The sequence below is a fragment of the Garra rufa genome, chromosome 21, assembly GCF_049309525.1.
Source record: "Garra rufa chromosome 21, GarRuf1.0, whole genome shotgun sequence".
NCBI classification, from domain to species: domain Eukaryota; kingdom Metazoa; phylum Chordata; class Actinopteri; order Cypriniformes; family Cyprinidae; genus Garra; species Garra rufa.
In genome coordinates this window covers 40565647-40586906 of record NC_133381.1, presented here as the reverse complement: position 1 = coordinate 40586906, position 21260 = coordinate 40565647, and the positions used below count along the sequence as shown (strand labels likewise).

The window sequence follows — 21260 nt, the reverse complement described above, 5'->3', positions numbered from 1 at the left end:
AAAGGAGTCAAACCTGTTCGTTAGAAGGGGCTGCCCCAATACTTTTGGCAATATAGTCTATATCCTTCCTTGCTAAAATAAAAAATGTCAGGTTTCAACACCAGTCCCATTCTGACATCAAGAACAGGGAGAAATGAACAGTTCAGCACAAGAGAGAACAGGCTGCTCACATCATGAATCTGACTGGAATATTTAGTGAAACAACTTACTGTGCACAAAAAATGGTGAAGAACTAGATCAGTATGCTACTAGTTCAGAAAAAAAAAGTATTGCATTGTTCATATATCAAAGTCAGTAAATCAAATATGGCGAAATATATGGCAGATTTTTTTTTAAAAAGGACATGAATCCATACACTCAGGAGGGTTGTTCTCTATCTGTGAGGGTTAAATGAGAAAAGCAGTGTGGGGTTCATCACATATGGCAGAAGCACAGCGAGGCATTCAGGCCTTTTTCCATTCCATCCTTGATCTCTCACACAAATGAAATATTTAGAGGCCGAGTCCAACCACAGCGGCTGTCAAATGTGCTTCCTCCACCCCATGCTGCGAGACAGCCCTGTGTGTATAGCCGTGCTGCCAGCACAAACTTGAAATTAAAACCAGGCAATTTTGGCTGGTGAAGGTTCCCCTAAGGACTGCTGGGAGGAAAAGACAGAAAGACGGAGAAAGAGAGAGAGTGAGAGAGGCTGTGCACAGACAGAGGAACTGGGTCTTGTGCGGCCATCACAGTATTAACAACTAAAAGAACAAGCTGGGTTTTATTTATTTTACGAACAGATGGAAGAACAGAGCGATAGAATGACAGACAGACAGACAGATGTGTGACTGTGGTCCTGCAGAGGGCAGCACTGAATGAGCTGCAGGAGCTCTGAAGGTTTCTCTGGTTACATTGCGTGGCTCTGCAGTTCCTGAAGTCTCTCTAATCTGACACCGCCGTCAGTCTCCAGTTACTGCCTCCATCCAAACTCAGCACAATCCTGTGTGAACTCACATTTCCTCTCACATCCTGAACCTGGAGATGAAAGCGAGCTCTGATTCGTCAGACCATAACCTGCCATTAGATTTTAAAATAGCAACATTTCCACTGTAATATTCATCAAAGATAATCAGTACTCAACATGAATGTACTATTTCATCCTCACTCATCCCTCCTAAAACAACCTGCCCTCAGAGCATCACTCACTACTTGTGTAAATGTATTATGTAAAAATTAAGAAAAAGTGTTTTTTATGCCCCATGAGGTGTTTTGAAATTTGAAAAAGAAATATTTAGCAAAGCAGCAATGGAAAAGTTTTCCTTTTTCCACATTTACAGGTTATATTTGATTAAATATGATCAAAATCCCACAAAAATCTGTTGTTGAGATGAAAAAATGATGTTTCAGTCTTGTAACAGCGGTTAATGGAACCGCCGTCATTTCGCAATACTTTTTAATCGACATTTATAAAATAGTGTCAAAGTTGTGCAAATCTGTAATGGAAACACAGCTAGAAACACAGGCTCTGAAAAGATCCCCCCCCCTAAAAAAATAAAAATAAATAAATAAATAAAATAAAATAAAATAATGGAAACAAACAAAGGGCTGCTGTATTTAATGCACGTGTGATATGCAAATGATAAATTTCATGTAGACACTTTTATTTGGTAGATCTGTGCTATTTTAGCTTTTGAGTTTCAGTAATTTTAATAAATGTATGTATTTTTTCCATTTTTATTTATAGTTTTACAGTTTATTGGGGGTGTTTAATTTATACAGTTTTCAACTAAGAACAAAAAGCCTTTTTAGCCATTCGTCTACACGACAATACTAAACTTTTGAAAATAGGTTTAAAGGTGCTAGTTTTTGAAAAGGATATTTTTGACATCTCTATGTAAACTACAAAAATGTGAATTTGTGAAAACGGGGATGTCATACGCATGCAAGAATTGTGTTTAGTCTATCCACCGTTTTCTTCAATGCAGATGTAAGCCTATGGGAGAGACTTCCGGTTCATTATGTGCTATAGGGAAATAATAAATGGTAAAACTGTTTGCACCACAAACCATTGTGTTTATAATTCAGATAATACATTAAAATAACATGCAAGAAACACCCACTTGCAATATCAAGCCACAAAACGAGTTGTTTTGTACAGCTAAAAATAGCTGGATGCAGATGAAACCAGAAGCCAGACCCATAAAATGTTCAAAAGGTTCACATCCGTTTTACAGGGAAAAAAAGGAGATGGAAATGTATATGCACAGGTGTATGTGCTTCTTTACAAAGTGAAATCACCAACTACTGGCCTGACAGTAGACCTTGAAGAACCTTTAACATCTATTTAACCTTTCAAATGCAGAAAAGGTTCTTGAGGTTTTTAAAATGCTCTTCAAAATGGTTCTTATAGGAACTGTTCACTGAAAGGATCTTTGGGGAACCACAAATGGTTCTTCTATGGCATCACTGCAAAAACACCCCTTTGGAACCCTTTTTTAATAGTGTAGTTTTAGTTTTTTTTTAGTACATAAAGTTAAACTTAATGAAGAAAAAAAAAAAACCTTCTGCAAACTCATCTTGTAATATAAATATACTCATGTGTTTCAAGATTGTAAACACAGACATCAGTAGCAGAATACTGAAAGAATTTTTTTAATTTTTCATATTCAAACAGCCTAAGAGAGGAAGCAAGAACGTGTCACTAAGGCTTTACGGAAGCAACAAGCTCTAGTCACAGAGAATCAAAGGCACTGTAAACTGTCAAAAACAGTTCATGTTGACTATTAACACTGCTTAAATTAAAATATGTGGAAACTCTTCTTGGCGGTGAGCTGAAGGGCTCTTGGTCTCAGCACAGCGCTTTGCCGTGCCTCATGTTGAGGGCACACTTCCGGCCCATATTCGCTCCCTCCATCAGCAGGTCGGCCAGCCGGTCCAAACCGAGGCAGACGGTGAATGGGGCGACGAGGCCGTACAGACCCCCCAGCATAATGCTCAAGGGCCAGCCGATAATCAGCAGCACCAGCAGCCAGACGATGCTCCACAAACACGAGCCACACGACATCCTCCGCTGCAGGTATAACAAACACTCAGCTTCTTAACATTTCTTTCACATACTACTCTTTTTTTTCATAAACTTTACCAAGCAACGCTGTCCTCCAGAGAAAGAATTTGGTTTTTAATTAGGATGCAAATGCAATCTTGCCTTTAGAATATTAATATATCTCTTGCAATAGTGTTTCAGTGCTAATGAGCGCAGTAATTAGCTTAGATGAGTCAGAGCCTTAAAGGAATAGTTCATCCTAAAATTAAAATTTGCTCACAATTTACTCATCTTTAGGTCATTTAAAAATGTAGATGAGTTTGTTTCTTCATTAGATTTGGAGAAATGTGTCATTCCATCACTTGCTCACCAATGGATCCTCTGCAGTGAATGGGTGCCGTCAGAATGAGAGTCCAAACAGCTGATAAAAACATCACAATAATCCACACCAGTTAACATCAGTTGACATCTTGAATAGCCAAAAGCTGTGTGTTTGTAAAAAAAACAAACCCATTAATAAGATAAACTTAAACTTAAAACCTTAACCGTTTACAAACCAAAACAGTCCAGAACAAATACTCTTAAACAAATATGTGTGTGGATTCTGATTTGAGAAACAACAGAAGATGGACTTATTCACTGGAGGAAGCTATGAACTTATATTTTGTCCAGAAGCAATGGTTTGAAGTTAAAAATGTCTTAAGGATGACTTTGTTTCTTACAAACACAGCTTTTGGCTTCATGTGACATTAATGGAGTGGTGTGGATTACTGCGTTGTTTTTATCATCTGTTTGGACTCTCATTCTGACGGCACCCATTCACTGCAGACGATCCATTTGGTGAGAAAGTAAGAAATATCAAATTTCTTCAAATCTCTTTCCATGAAGAAACAAACAAAAACTTAAGATGTTTGAGTACATTTTCAGGAAATTTAAATAATTTTGGGCAAACTGTCAGTTTTCAGCTGCTTCATAGTCTTATCCAGCTGAAAGCATTTCTTGCATCTGGATGTAAAGCTCACTCACTCATCTCACTAAAATTTGAAGAGGTTGCCAAATTCCTTCAGATCATCTTGAAGTGCTGACTGAAGAAAGCAGCTTTTTAAACAGGCCTCACTACAAACATGAGCAACATTTCGTGCAGCCTTAATGTTGAGCAGGTCCAATGATAATGCAGTATGCCATTCATTAAGTTGATGAATAAAAAATACAGTTTGTTAGTTCACTTTGCATTAACAAACTGTACAACTTCTGATTTTAAAAAATGGTTCATTATTACTTAAGTTTAACATTATAAAAACTACTGTTCAAAAGTTTGGGGTCAGTAAATTTGTATTATTTCTTTTTTTGAGAGAAATTATTACTTTTATTCACCAAGGATGTGTAAATTAATTAAAAGTGATAGCATAGATGAATATTGTTAGAAAAGATTTATATTTTGAGTACATGCTGTTCTTTTTAACTTGTTCATCAAAGAATCCTGAAAAAAAAAAAAAAAGAATCACAGGTTCCAAAAAAAAAAAAAAAATTGGCAGTAAAGCTGTTTCCAACATTGATAATTTTATAATAAATCAGCATATTAGAAGGATCATGTGACACTTACTGGAGTAACAGCTGATAAAAATTCAGCTTTGCATCACAGGAATAAATTACATTTTAAAATATATTCACACAGAAAAGTTATTTTAAATTGAAATAATATTTTACAATATTACAGTTATCATCAAATAAATGCAGCCTTGATGAGCATAAGAAATGTCTTTAAAAAAATCTTACTGATCCCAAACGTTTGAGTGGCAGTGTTGTTTTATGCACAAATCTGACCAGGTTTACATTTCAGTTGTATTCACATATAACTACATATAATTCAACAAAAACTACAAATCTAACGTTAAATGTTTTTCGTGGAGCTAGAGTTTATGTTTGAAAGCAATCATGGGAAATAAAGGAGGAAAATTTTAAAATAATCTGACAGGGTACTTCATAATTCTGAAAGTGTTTTGTTTGATTTATGCACTAAAATAATGTGAATTAAAAGTCGACTTTAATGGTATAAAAGGAAAAGTGTATAAAAATGTCTTTTTTTAAAAGCAGAAGGCATGTGATCAGCGTGCTGTCTGTCTACCACAACAATAAAACCCACGGCTGGTTTGAGGAAATCACAGCAGTCTCATGCTGCTGCCAGTATGTTCTGCTCTGGAATGGCGCAATCTTCTGTGCTTCTGTTTTAAATATCCAGCTATTATTGAGACCATTTACAAAAAACATTCTATAAGCTGATGAAACAACATAAAACACATTTCAAATCACCATTTATGGTGGAATTATATTTAGCTCATCCTGTTGTGTTACTGAACAAACACTGTTAGTCTTGAACATGTGAAAATGAAAGGACTTACTGGGAGTGACTGCTGAGTTGCGTAATAAATTCTTCTTGAAAGCTCTGTTAATGTTTCCTGGAGTTCCTGCTGACAGACACCAGAGACCCTGATGAAGCTGATGAAGTTGAGTTTCCAGCAGTCAGTCACAGCTCTAGCTGCGCTCAGGACAGCTGGAGACAGACACACGAGAATGGACGTCTTTCACGAGTTACACAACCAACACATTCATGTGATCTACGCTCAAATATGTGCTCAAGTTCACTGAAACACTGAACACTGAAACCACAACTGTGGAGAAAAAAAAAATTCATTACTTGAAACTGATACAAAATCTGAAAAAACATAAATTAATTTCTCATTAGTTGCCAAAGCAGCATTTCTCATTTGATAAAATATCTAAAACTAAAAATTACATTAAGTTACACTACATAAAAAAAAAAGTACACTAATTTTATTTCAGGTAGTTGCTGCTAAGACGGTATTTCTCATCTTCATTCAAGGCGAGACACTGCAGGTGAATAGGGTAAAAAACAAACAAACTAATAGTTATCACCTTACTTACTCACTTAATTGATTACCTTTTTTGTATTACAAGTTTTCTAAAATGTCAGGTTTAAATATGCAAATGATCCATTATTTAATGAAATATGCACTAATTTGCATACATTTCTAGTACAAAAATCTAAACAATGGATCTTGGGTATCTCATTTTTCCATAATTCAGAAAAGTTTTTTTTTTTTTTTACCATTTGGGGTGAATTAAATATTGTATAAAATCAAGCAAATTATATATAATCAAATCCCTATATATATATATATATATAGTTTGGTGTGTGTAAGTGCTACTGAAGTGGAGATTTATGGCTCAGTGTAGAAAAAACTCATTTTGAGAAAACAGCCTTTAAAAATATGAATTGTAATTGAAATCTATTGACACAAATAGATAAAGTGCTATAAAATAAACACGTAACAGTGTCTTTTGGGTGTTTTCTTTCCACTAGTCTGAAATAACACTATGAAAAACCAAAAAGCCTAAAATCTCAAACTTGATAAATGCATGAAAAAACAGTGTTTTTGCCTGCAGCGTCTCCCCTTAAACTTAAAAAAATAAATAAATAAACTTCTTATAAACTCTAAAACATGTATATATATATATATATATATATATAAAAAAAAGGAAAAGCTATTTAAAAAAAAAAACAAATTCAGTATATAATAGTATATCAACAATACTACATTTACATTTCAGAATAACGGTGTAATGGAAATCTGACTGTTGGGATACAAATTGAGACTTTTAGGGGGAAAATTGTTATATAAATAAAAAAACAAGACTTAAAGAGTGCAGTTTTAATTCAATTTTATTACAAAACTCCTCTTACAAAAAGTAAATGAACATTTAACGCTCAATGCTCGTGAACGGTAAAAATCTAAAAAACATGAAATATCTGTTGGTGAATGAGGTTCTCTAGGCTCCTCCATCCTCGTCGCTGTCCCCGCTGTCACTGTCTCTGCCTGGGTGTTCAGGCATTTTAGTATGATCCTGCTCCTGCTCTTCCTCATCTTTCTGGACCTCCATCTTGGTCTGTCCCTCCTCTTCCTCAGCGGCCTTCGGCTGCTGCTCTTCACTCTGACTCGGAGTTTCGGGACGCTCTTCTTCAGCCTCCATGGGCTCCTCTGAATTCACTACCTGACGAGGAGGATCCAGGAGATGCGGCTACAGAAAGAGAAACAGCAAATGAATCAGTAAGTCATGAATTGAACACGTGTGAATCAGTTCCTTTAAGTTAAGATTTTGTAGCTTCATAACATTACGGTTGAAACCAGTGGTGTAATGTAACCAAGTAATAATACTTTGTTACAGTACTCAAGCATTTTTTTGGGAGTATCTGTACTTGACTTGGGTTTTTATTTTTCAGCCTACTTTTGCTCCACTACATTTCCCGAAGCATATTCGTTACTAACTACAAAATAGTCTGAAGTCAGGATCTCAGGAAGTTTTTCTTAATTTTTCAAAACTGTATGAAAACAAATTATCTCACAAAAGTATTGCGTTCTGTCTAGAAAGTGTTTGCTCACAAAAATATTGCCTTTCCCTCAAACATTTTTGCATTTGGATAAATATTTAGTTTTCTTTCTTTCACCTCTTTATTTCCTGTCAGCAAACACAAAGTTTATAAACTCATAATTAGTCAGAATTGTGAATTTTATCTCGCAATTCTCTTTTTACTGAGATACTGAGATAATTCCCAATTCGGACTTTTTTCTCACAAATGTGAGTTTGTATCTTGCAATTCTGACTTCTTTTCAGGAAATTTCGGGCTTTTTTCCCCAGAATTGCATGATTAAAAAAAACTTTTTTTTCCTCAGAATTGGGTTATATAAATTTGCAATTGCGAGAAATAAAATTCTGACTTTTTTTCTCAGAAAGTGATGATATAAACTCGCAATTGTAAGAAATAATTTCTCCCAAATGCAAGTTTTTATCTCGCAATTGTGAGTTTGTATCTCACAAATCGGACTTCTTTCCTCTCAAATGCAAGTTTGTATCTCGCAATTCTGACTTTTTTTCTCTGAATTGGGTGATATAAACTTACAATTGTGAGAAAGTCAGAATTGCAATATAAACTGATAATTCAGACGTTTTTTTCCCTCAGAAACGGATGATATAAACTCGCAATTGCGAGAGAAAAAAAATTGCATTTACTTTTAATACTTAAGTACATCTAAGATTAAAAAAAATGCCTTTTATACTTAATTACAATAAATATCACATACATTAAGACTTTTACTCAAGTAAAATTCTAAATGGTGACTTCAACTTCTACCAAAGTTGTTTTCTGGTAAGATATCTGTACTTTTACTTAAGTATGGCTTTCAGGTACTTTATCCACTGGTTGAAACACTGATGTCACATGGACTATTTTAACAATGTCCTTAATACCATTCTGGGCCTTGGATGTGTCACAAAGCTCTCAGATTTCATCAAAAAGAACATTTGTCATTTGTGTATTTACTACTCATGTGACACCAATTTGTGCTCTATTCAAGGATGCAAACTATTCTGCAAACATGAGCACACTTACTTGTCTGTGCTGCTGCATGCTCTGAATCATGTGCATGTACATGTTGTAAACCCGGTTAGCCATCTCTGGCATGTCCTTGATCACCTGATCAGGCTCGGACGATCGCTGCTCCGTCTGGATGGACACAGAGAGGGAGAGAGGAAAAGGAGAGAGAGGCTTCAGCACAGTTTTCCAGGAAACAATAATTCGGTTTTGTTCAGTCACAAGACTCAAATTTAAAATCTATGTGCCAATTTGTTTATTTTTCTTGAGAGAGACAGAGAAAACCGAATGATTTAATTTAAATCTAGTGATATAAACCCAGTGACAGCCACATATGAATAAACAGCATCTGTTAGACAGCATCTATAAAGCACACAGTCAGTTCTGAAAGTAAGAAGTAAAATCCAGAGGGAAACTATTTCAACAATAACTTAAAAACCTGTATTAAGACAGACCTACTCTGAGCTACGAGGTTGTTAATCGATGGTATACGCTTTTGTTTGAAGCAACCAGTTTGCAATTATTTTTAAATCATTGTTTGCACCTGAAAAAACTACATTACCCACAATGCTGTACAGAAAATTCCACCAATCAGCAAGTCACGTGAGCAAATTCTGCCGAAAGAGCTTCTTAAGGAACACCTCTCATGAAGCACCACAAACAATGCAATCGCCTTACTATACTGTCAAAATTCTTAAATATATGTATATTTTATTATTTGAAACAAAATTCAAATATGGTTTATATATATATATATATATATATATATATATATATATAATAAACTATTCATTTAAAGTTGTTTATTATGTTTCTTTTGACCTTTTATTTAAATGATGTCATTTGCAATTTTTCATTAGATATTTTATTGTAGTTCTTTCTGTCACTAAAGCCAAGTACAGTGTCTTTTTCTTTCATTTTCAAATATTTATTGCTTCAAATCAAAGTTTGTAATGCTGTAATTGGCCTTGTAGCTGGTTGGTTTGGTTCATGGCTTTAAAGTCGTTTTTTTTGGTCAAAATACATTCAATAAACCCACTTTATTGTTCATTGACTACTGTCAATGCCATTCATGGGTTTATTTCCTTCAAAGGCGTAAACATTGAGACTCATTTAGACCGGTCCGCTTAGATCTGTCAATCATTTCAGGTCAACCAATAGTGAGAGTTTGGGGCGTGGCTACTGTTGCAGACTGAGCCAGAGGGTGTTTAGCGACTGATGCGTTACATGGGAAAATAAATTCAGATTCCGTTACAGAAGTGCGATGCAAAATGTGAAGACTTGCCAAAATACGCAGAGTCTGTCAATAGGGTAAAACAATGGCAAATACTGGTGGTGTTCTACAAGATGGAAGAATTTGAAGGAATGTTAGGGTTTCAATCAAGATGCCAAACTTATGGAGTTTTTCGTTGTCAGGTAGAAAGTACACTTACATGACAAAAAGAAAACTCTTTATTGTCAAACCCCAGATTAAACAGTACGAATATGTGACCCTGGACCACAAAACCAGTCTTAAGTCGCTGGGGTATATTTGTAGCAATAGCCAAAAATACATAGTATGGGTCAAAATTAGTGATTTTTCTTTTATGTTAAAAATCATTAGGAAATTAAGTATAGATCATGTTACGTTAAGATTTTTGTAAAATTCCTACTGTAAACCTATCCAAAAGTAATTTTTTATTAGTAATAAGCATTGTTAAGAACTTAATTTGGACAACTTTAAAGGTGATTTTCTCAGTATTTTGATTTTTTTGCACCCTTAGATTCTAGATTTTCAAATAGATGTATGTCGGCCAAATATTGTCCTATCCAAACAAACCATACACCAATAGAAAGCTTATTTATTGAGCTTTCATATAATGTATATATCTCAGTTTTGTAAAATTTAACCTTATGACTGGTTTTGTGGTCCAGGGTCACATATAAAGGGTGTGAGGAGTGTAAAAAGCATTTGCAAAAGTTGTCTGAAAATATGCTTTATTTTCGCAGTTCAACTAGGTTACACTAAGTAGAGCAGAAACTGCATAATTCACTTTTAACTTTTTTTAAAACTTTTTTTCTCTGGGTAGCACTAAAGTACTGTATTGTAACTGATTGAAAATTCCAATTTCTCCAGCAAGCAGAGAGCCCAGGCATAAGGAAAGCAATCTTGAGGTGTGATGTGTCGGCTGTACTCACAGAGCTGTAGTATTCATGGGGTCGGATGTGCAGCTGCAGAGGTCGGGCGGTCAGCTGGCTAAAGGCTGGCGTCAGCTCATAGCAGTTCTGGAAAAGAGACACTCGAGCAAATATGTAGAGGCCGAGCCTTGCTCGAGACATGGCCACGACCAGACGCCGCACATCTCTGAAGAGGAAACAGGGAGATAAAAACATCATCAATTACTTCCTAGAACATTTTTCACAAATACATTTTTAAATTTTATGTTTACATTTAAATTTGAAAACGTTTTAGTAATTTTATTTGATCATTTTTAAACGTCAATACAGATTTTTTTTTTAATTCGAATTATTTTTAGTAACAAACTAAATGAAAAAAAAAATGTTTTGGCAACTAGCTAAAAAAAACACTTTACTTTTTAATATTTTATTTCAGTTACTGATGTTACATTTTACAAAAAAAAAAAATATGGTTTTAACTTTAGTTAACAATAACTCAGGAAGGGTTTGGGGGAAAAAAGATTAATTTTAAGACACTCAAATAAAGATGTACAGTCTCACTTTTTAATTATTTAAATACATTTGTTTACATCAAACTAAAAGCTGAATTTAGAAATGATTGATGAATTATTTAATTGTTACATGTAGGTAATATTTAACCAATAGTTTAAATAAGTCTTGATCAATTAAAAGTTAAATAAAAAAGTAAATAGTTAAAATACTTAAACTTAAGCCTAATTTAAAAAAAAAATATAAAAAAAAAAAACCTAATAAAACTACAGACACAATTTGTTTTTATAAAAATACAAATGAGTAAACCTTTACAGGAAAAAAAAACAAAAATTGAAAAGAAAATATTAACAAAAATAATTTTATTTAAATGATAGTAAAATAACAGATTGTTCTACTTATTTGCTTATTTTGCTATTTAACCGCATTTTAAAACCAGAATTAAATGGTCTTGAATAAGCCAATTTTGCCATTTTAAAGTGACTTTTTTTTTTTTACTTTAATCCACATTTTTGAATAATAATTACATTTTTAGATAAGTGCTCACCTCAAATGTCCTACGGCTTTGGTGCGGACCAGTGAGAGGATGATGTAATCGTTCTGTTGACCCTGGAACCTGTCCACTGTGGTCACCTACAGGACAACACGGCAGTTTGTTATATAAACAACTCAGAGGCTCTTTCTTCAGTTTAAAGAGGGTTTATTTTAACTGAAAAGCATGTGCTCGTCTGCATTGACCTGGTTCGAAACATGCTGTTTGTTTAGCGCTAGTTAGGTTTTCACATTACGGTCTGACCAAATGCAGATTTCTGAAGTTACGGACTGTCAACTCATCTTGTTAAAAGCGTGAAGAGTGTAAAATCAGACTGAAAAATTATATGTCTCAGAATGTGATTATCAAAAGGACTCTTCCTTTAGCTCTGAAACTCAAACTCTGACTCAATTCATCATCAAATAGTAATTCCATGATGAGAAAAACACTCAAACTCATTTTCTACAAACTATTAAGCAGCAGCAATGTTTCTAAAGGGAAATATACAAGGTTAAACTGAGCATGAGCTTGCTTCCTAACTGGTTAGACAGAACTAATTAACAGCAACATCTGCTAATTACTCAAGTATTGGCTTGTCCAGCACTGTAAACAAGTCAATAGTTGAAATATGTCAGACCTACAAGATGCATTTGGTTAAAATTGAACACAAAGCATGGTTAGCTGTTTTCTATGCACCACTTCTGCATCAATTCAGTTGCAAAACACAGCTATGAATCTGATTGTTTCAGCACATCACTGACACAAATTGACCATGTTCAAATCTATTCCTCTGAATTCTCCCTAAAACCAGTCTAGTAGTCTGTCTGGGTCTACTCATGACATAACAGCAGACAGCAGAAACCAGCGACGTATTTCATTTCCTGCGGGCCGTGTGTTAAAACCGGCTGGTGTCTCATTATAATTCTGCTCTTCTTTGGTCTCTGTTGCTGGATCTCTGCCTCTCAGCAGATGGTGTCCGATGTGAAATTCATCAGTGAGTCTCGAGGAGCGTGGACACGTGCTCTGCTCCCGCTCAATACATGAGGCGCATACTCAAGCGAGACTGGCCCATTTCTGTACTGAAGAAATGTTAAATGCTAATAAGGGACTGAGCTCATCTCATCTCCAGCAGAGAGTCCAGTTAACCCCTGCAAAACCCTCCGTATACAAATGAGTCTCATACAGGTTCCTACGCATTTACACACCAAGCTATTGGAATGAATTGGATTTTCCCTTAAAATATCCTTCATATCTTAAATGGCTAATTCATCTAAAAATGAAAATTGTCATAACGTATTTACTCAACGTTATTTGTTTCAAACTGTATGAGTTTCATTTTGATGAAGGCTGGAAACCAAACAGCTTCTGATAGCTGTTGACTTCCACAGAATAAACTGTATGAAATTCTACTCGCCCTCATTTGTCATTAATAGTGCTGCAGAAAGTAGATGAATCAAGAATATCAACATATTAAGTCAAATTTAGGTCATTAAGTAGTTTAACTTAAAAAAAAAAAGTAATCAATGAAACATGTTTCTCGGGGTGGAAAAGCAGACTTTGAATATTAAAATGATTTTATGCATTTTATTATATCAGAAGTATTTTTTTTTATATAATTACAATTACTAAATTGTATAAACAATTATACATAAACACTGGAGGATTTTTCTTTTCTTCCTCAACATTTTCGCAGCAAAGTAATCGATTCTTTGCTCTCACCTTTACTGATTTCACAACTTTACTTTAGTTATACTTCAGATTAGTGGATAAAGATACTGAAGACATTGGATATGCATTGATCTGCCCTTTTACAGCAGGTTTAGTTCACAAATAAATGACAGTCAAGACCTAAATATGATTTTCATTTATAAAAATTAATATCAAACTCTGCATCATTAACTGCCCACACCGTCATGGTTTATTTTGAGTCTGTCATAAACAATTCATTGTATTCACGGTGACCAGATTGAATCAGTGAGTTGTTGACTCGAAAAACAACAAACTGAATCAGTCCAATTGACGAATAAATCATTCAGTGCAAGCCGATTAAACAGGTTCACTGGAAAGAATCAGTTTTTCACAATTTTGACATCCTTCTCACTTCTCAGAGCTGGTGTCAATTTCTTCAGTGCAAAATAATGTGGAACAATGTTTTTTATGAAATATTGTGGACTCAAATGTACAATATTATGCTCTGAAATGTTGTGAATAGGGCTGCTCTCAACTAAACCTTTTTCTGGTCGACTAGCAGTCGTTCATTTTAAGCATTAGTCGACTAAGGAGACTGCATCAACGTTTTAATAATTTATTGATTATCTGGTGCTTTCTTTGTTTTCGGCTTAAAAGATAAAGTCGGCACTGACTGTATGCATGTTTTAGATTACATGAATCTGAGAATATTTGTGACCCTGGACCACAAAACCTTAAGTCTTAAGTCGCTGGGGTATATTTGTAGCAATAGCCAAAAATACATTGTATGGGTCAAAATTATTGATTTTTCTTTTATGCCAAAAATCATTAGGAAATTGAGTAAAGATCATGTTTCATGAAGATTTTTTGCAAAATTCCTACTATAAATATATCAAAATGTAATTGTTAAGAACTTAATTTGGACAACTTTAAAAGTGATTTTCTCAGTATTTTGATTTTTTTGCACCTTCAGATTCCTGATCTTCAAATAGATGTATCTCGGCCAAATATTGTCCTATCCTAACAAACCATATATCAATAGAAAGCTTATTTATTGCACTTTCATATGATGCATACATCTCGGTTTTGTAAAATTTAACCTTATGACTGGTTTTGTGGTCCAGGGTCACATTTGCTTTCTAATTGAATTTGATCATTTAAAAATAGATATTCATGGATACTTTCATATCTGTAAGGCAAGTATACACAGAGTTTTGAAGTTTGGCACACAAGTTCACAGAGACATCAGAAAGCGCATCCTGTTTGCTTTCATTATTTTACAAAAGCGCAACATTTTATTGTTATTGTCTTATTGAATGAGTCATTACACATTCGAAAGATGTATTACTTTTATCTCTGCGCTACTGTTCCGCACAGACACTTGAATAGTGCACATTTTTCTAGGTTTAACATTAGATTGAGCTGCCATGTAAAGTTGCTTCTACATACATCTTCCAGATGAAAAGCCATATTTGATGTCAATGAATGATAGGTGAGCATTTGGATGTCCTGCCCGATTTATATAGCCCGATTCTGTGACTAAGCGACTAATAAACTTTTGGTCGACTAAGCCTCTTCTCCTCAACTAATGGTTAGTTGACTATCGAGGGGCAGACCTAGTTGTGTAGTAGAAGTTTATCAAAATAAAAATAAAGTATAGATACTTGACAAATGTGAGGAGCAGCTTAGACACTTAAATATCTCTTGTTCCACAAAAGAAATTAATTTTTTTCCAGTGAACCATAGAGAATGATCTTCATTACATCTTCTAGAGGCAATGAGATTGTTGTTTTGTGGTCTTGAACGCTCATCAACTAAATGTCTGAGCAACCAGTAGTCGTCTATTTATTTGGTTTGTACTCAGTCATGACTCTAACGAAACGGCTGACAGAAGCCATCGCAGGATCAATTTGCACTGTTGTAAAATTCTGACAGACTGTTAGCAGCATTTCGACCAAACACAGGCCAGTAGGACCTTTACACGCTTTGGTGAGCCCATCTGACAGTCACCCTGAACAACAAGCAACAGCAAACCTGTCCACTGCTGCAAAACAGAGAAAATAGTGAACGCTGGGCAGAAAAAAAGTCATTTAGAGCACAGGGCAAGCTGTTCACACACATTAATCAAATCCAGCTGAGTCCCACTGCAATTCACTCGGCCATCCATAGGAACACAGCAGCATCACGGGTTTGAGGGTTAAACACACATTTCTGAAGATAAAACATATGACATGTTAAGAAATCATCATATCAGCTGTTCTTACTTTACTGGGCTGTCCGAAGAACGAGTTGCTGGCACATCTCTGGTTGATGACGTCTCGTATCAGATGTTTCTGGCCGTTGTAGGTGGTCAGTATACTGATGCGTTCGGAAGGATATCCCAGCAGACGCATGTACATGTACAGCGCCACCGCATACTCAGCCTCTGCCAGATTCTACACAGCAAATAAAGAAGGAAAGAGCATTAAACAGACTAGACTGACTGATCTTGGTTAACAATATTGATCATCAGTGTAAGCTGCTTCAGAAATCCCATGCACTTTAACAGAACAACGTGTCAATACTGTAAAATTCCAATATTTGCAGGGGTGCATATGTGCGACCAAAATAAAATGCGCTGTGTAAATAAGTTCAGAGCGCACATTTGCCAACTGACATGGTTGACAGCTGTTACACAATACACAAATACCATTTTAGATTGACAAACTGTAATAATGTATAAGATTTCTATTTTAACTGAAAGCATAATTCTAGACTATCAGTGTTGTTTTCGTCAACGATGACGATGGCGAAATCATTTTGTTGACGCCACTTTTTTTCATGACGATAACGAGACGATGACGAGATAAAAATGGCTCGTTGATGACTAAAACATGACGAGACGTGTGTGAGTTTTCGTTGACGAGACGAGAATAGACGAAAATGTTAGTGGGTGGTCCGTCAGACGTTTAAAATGCATGACATTTCCGCTTATTGTGCATGCCAATTAAAACTTAAAAAGTATTTGACGCTATGGCAAGCCGTTTTAGCATTAAATATTCTTTGCTATACTAGTATGGCAAGCCGTTTTAGCATTCCATCCTTTTTTGTCTTTTATGTTCTAAAACATTCCTTCATTATTGTAATTATTGGTGAAAATAGTCGATCCGGAAGCTCACATTGTGTTGAACTATAGATCTGCTATTTTCACAACTTATAAGTGACACTACCAAACAGCAAAATACTTACTGACCTACATTAATTTGTTAAAAGACTACTTTTTTCCCTTTTTTTTTGACTAAAACTAGACTAAAACCTTTTTGACTTTTCGTCGACTAAAACGATCACATATAGAAGTGACTAAAATTTGACTAAAACTAAGAAGCATTTTAGTCCAAAAGACTAAGACTAAGACTAAATCTAAGATGGTTGTCAAAATAACACTGTAGACTATTTGTTGCCGTTTTCAAAGTACAATGTAAAAATGTCACATTTCATTCACTGAACACTTATGTGCTTAACTGACACTCTATGGACATATATACCTACTTACTGGCAACCCGCCAAAATAAAAGCTTGCTAATTTAGGTTTGAAAATGATGAAAATATATATTTAAATGTAAATATTATTAAATACTTTATTTTTAAGTTTACTATAAAATAATTGTATTTTAATTTAATACACCCTTTTAATTTTGAAACAGTCCAATGACATTATTATCACTTATTATTAATACATTTTTATATATTAGTTATATTTTATGGGTCACACTCTGTGCAGTGCGAGGATCAAAACAAATCTCCAGACAAATCTCCAGTTACTCTTAAAAAACAACTTACATGCACCTCTGCATATCTGGTTTATTTTACTGCAATGTGATGATGGACATTTACATAGTAAACACAGCTATATTTTAAGTAACAGCTGATAATATACATGTTCAGGATGTGCACATTTACTATGGCTCTAATAAATGTTCAAATATGAATTCTGAACAAGTTTATAATATAATGAAACACTGAATGCTTAAAAACCTTTACCCCCGGTTTCACAGACAAGGCTTAAGCCTAGTCCTAGACTAAAATGTAAGTCTGAGCTGTTTCAACTGAAACAAAATTGCACTGATTGATCATAAAATATATCAGTGCCTTTGTTTTGTCTCAAGATGCACACCTGTAATGTTTTTTTTTTCCAAGCATGTTTATAAAAATGACTTCAATGTCCTAATTGAACTATGGCTTAATCCTGTTTTAGTCTAAGCCCTGTCTGTGAAACCGGGCCTTAATGACTAACATACAAAGCTGAACAGATTATTTGCATTAACAGGCTCATTGCTGCATATTTCCATCCCATCAGATGTTTAAAAAAAATCTCACATTAAATTATTATTTTTAAAAATCACATTAGTTTTCCTTTAACAATAAACATAGTTAATGTACTGATGCAAGCTAACTACTAGTCCCTCGCTGAGCGAGGACTTATTTTTGCTCTTTAACTCCATGCCATTCATTTTCTTTTAATTACATAATTTGTTAGTAAGCAATTATGTTACTTCTGAAGTAAAAAAAGTTTGACCAGGGTACATTTGTATTAAAACCCATTTGATAAAAATACCTACAAGTGCAACACAAACATACTTGCTTCAAGGAAATTACAAGGTCAGAAAGCACTGCATGTGACTGCAAGAAAACCAAAACAAAAACTTCTAATTTCTAACTCTTTCTAACTTAACTAAAACTTCTGATCATTATATAAACGTCAGTGTTATTTTAACTATCTTGAATTTTAATGGCCAATTATGATTACCAATGATCTTAAAAAATAAAGTGAAATTAAATTAAACCCTCGTCTTGACCTAATTTGACTAACAAAAAGTTGAATTTGCTCTGAATATTCAATCATATGTACGAGTACATCTGAAGACTAATGAAGACTAATGAGTGTCTAGTATGTGGAACAGCTCTAAACTTAAACTTGAACTAACAGAGCACTGCTGACAATGGCAACAGCTCCAGCAGGACACTAATAAGAATACAAACCTACTAATAAGAGACACCACTTCTGTGTCCACAAGTACTGACTGTGCAAACAATGTCCTTCCTATTGCTCTGTGAGAGACTAATTCATAGGGCCCATTAGAGCCATGTGTTTGTGTGTGTGCGGGTGGTGTGTGTTGGCATGGATACTGTAATGAGGACAATTCCCTCCAGGACCCCAGTAAACAGTAGCGGGGCACATAGCCCAACTCATGTGACTTGCACACCACATGCCGTACGGTCATTACTTAGGAACAATGCAGAGTTTCAGGAGCTTCAAGTCCATCATGAAACTCAGGTCTTGTGTTTCCTCAAATTAAAATGAAGGGCAGGGTTTGAAATTAACTTTTTCACTCACCAGCCAATTTGGCTACTAAACTGTTAATTTACTGGCAATTCATAACCTCTACTAGCCAAAAAAAAAAAGAAGAAAAAAAGAAAAACATGGAATAAACCAATTGCTTGAGGCTGTCTAGACTGGACATGACAAAGCAACCGCTGCAAATCATTTGGTGTCAGTACTAGGGGTGTGTAATATTGACAAAATCTTTTCTGGGATTTTATTGATAACGATAATCAGACAATATTTTGCATGGACAGCTGCCTCCTTAATTCTTTGATATTCTTCACATTTTGTGTGAACGGTTTAAATTTATTTATAAATTTAAAGCCATTTTTTCTAAAAAAAAATGTGCATCATCTTTTGAGTGAAATTTAATCAGTCAATTATAATAATAATAATACATTTAGGCTGTTACCAAACAAATTAAATCAGTATCAACAAAATTCATTTTTGCAGAAGTTGCATCTTAGGTTGCATTTAGATGCATTTACACACTGTTTAATGAAGCCCAGAGGGACTTTATCCTGCAGTTACAACTGCATAAATAATGTTTTGATATTTTAAACATAAAACGTTGAATACTGATATTTGAAATTATTTAAAAAATGAAAAAGAAATTAAAACCACCAAGAGGTGGCAGTAAGTCACTGTTAATAAGCGAGTCATTGCGATTGAACCGAATCATTTGAACGGTTGATTATTTCAGGAAAGAAACACCATCATGTTGCTCTGAGATGCAAAACAGTGCTGTGGCTGTATTTGAAAAGATTTTTTGTTGGTGAAATAGAGCAAAACAGCAATATGGGGTCTAAAATGTTCAGTTTTTGTGTTAAACCTGCTTAGATTTGGCTTAAACTTCCCCAATATATTAATGAGTGAACATATATTAAAGTAACTTATAAAAGTTTCCTTTATCGTATATGAAGATTATATTGAATCTTTTTCCATTCAATTACATTTTTAGCTATTTTTACCTTTTATGCACAGATTTTTTTTGTCATGTCCCAGATACAAACTGCTTAAGAAACTTATTTAATAATGCAATATTTGGATTTTCTTAGTTAATCTAATTACCTAAACAAAGAGTCAAACTATTCATGTTAATATCTATTCAATTGTGAGTTTTCTATGGCGTGTGTGGTATATAAATAAGCTTGCATTGACGCTTACCTGATAAAAGTATGGGTTGGGTTCTGATTCACCCACGCCGTTGAAGTCTTCCACGTTAATGAGCTGGAAGTCGTATGTGAATCCGGGATTCGGCGCCTGGAACTCAGGCTGGAGCTGAACGTGAGGGAGGTTCCCCAGCTGCTTATAGCGCCAGTTATACAGGTTACACAGACTGCCAGACACACAAGAGAGTGTCAAAATAGGACACTTCACATCAAAAAGTGTATCTGAGGACACTGCAGCTCTGCTCTGAAACAGAGAGTAGTCTAACTAAACAGCTCCCTAAAAGCATGGCAGCTTATTTTACGCACCAAGTGTGCATTTTTCCTCTTCATATTTTTCTGCTTATTAAAATGTGGTCTAAAAGAAGAAACCTCAGATCACAATTTTTGTGCAAGCAGTGTTGTTTTAGTATTATTTATATACTATTACAACATGCATCAACAGCTTGAATGAGCTTTTATCGTTTTCAGTTCTCTTTTTAATTAAGGTTACATTTTAGTCACTTTGTTACAGTGTTGTTTTTGACAGCCATCTTAGATTTAGTCTTAGTCTTATGGACTAAAATGCTTATTAGTTTTAGTCAAATTTTAGTCACTTCTATATGTGATAGTTTTAGTCCAATTTTAGTCGACGAAAATTCAAAAAGGTTTTAGTCTAGTTTTAGTCAAAAAAAAAGGGGGAAAAGTAGTCTTTTAACAAATTAATGTAGGTCAGTAAGTATTTTGCTGTTGGGTAGTGTCACTTATAAGTTGTGAAAATAGCAGATCTATAGTTCAACACAATGTGAGCTTCCGGATTGACTATTTTCACCAATAATTACAATAATGAAGGAATGGTTTTAGACATAAAAGACATATATGTGACCCTGGACCACAAAACCAGTCTTAAGTCGCTGGGGTATATTTGTAGCAATAGCCAAAAATACATTGCATGGGTCAAAATTATTGATTTTTCTTTTATGCCAAAAATCATTAGGAAATTAAGTAAAGTTCATGTTCCATGAAGATTTTTTGTAAAATTCCTACTGTAAACATATCAAAATGTAATTTTTGATTTGTAATATGCATTGTTAAGAACCTAATTGGGACAACTTTAAAGGTGATTTTCTCAGTCTTTTTGATTTTTTTGCAGCCTCAGATTTCTGATTTCAAATAGATGTATCTCAGCCAAATATTGTCCTATCCTAACAAACCATACATCAATAGAAAGCTTATTTATTGAGCTTTCATATGATGTATAAATCTCAGTTTTGTCAAATTTAACCTTATGACTGGTTTTGTGGTCCAGGGTCACATATTTGAAATAATGTGCAAACTGCCGCCATCATGGTTAATCGTCCGTCTGTCTGAGTGACAACAATGTGACGTGT

At 34.6% G+C, this 21260-nt stretch overlaps 1 protein-coding gene and 1 long non-coding RNA gene across 2 annotated transcripts in view; both read right to left on the bottom strand.

Annotated features, from left to right (window-relative positions):
• Positions 1-2607: 2607 nt before the first annotated feature.
• On the bottom strand, positions 2608-5615 carry LOC141296361 (uncharacterized). The gene is made up of 2 exons (XR_012341238.1): positions 5422-5615; positions 2608-3049 (listed from the first exon to the last, which is right to left on the bottom strand). It is a non-coding gene; the product is annotated as an uncharacterized lncRNA (long non-coding RNA).
• Positions 5616-6746: 1131 nt separating this feature from the next.
• The window catches only part of aqr (aquarius intron-binding spliceosomal factor), a 53365-nt gene continuing 38851 nt past the window's right edge, over positions 6747-21260 (bottom strand). The window contains exons 30-35 of the mRNA XM_073827240.1: positions 19889-20060; positions 15624-15794; positions 11686-11771; positions 10650-10815; positions 8490-8603; positions 6747-7120 (exon numbers count right to left, since the gene is read on the bottom strand). Coding sequence (XP_073683341.1) covers positions 6872-7120; positions 8490-8603; positions 10650-10815; positions 11686-11771; positions 15624-15794; positions 19889-20060 — 958 coding nt within the window. The 3' untranslated portion in view covers positions 6747-6871. The remainder of the gene's footprint in view (positions 7121-8489; positions 8604-10649; positions 10816-11685; positions 11772-15623; positions 15795-19888; positions 20061-21260) is intronic.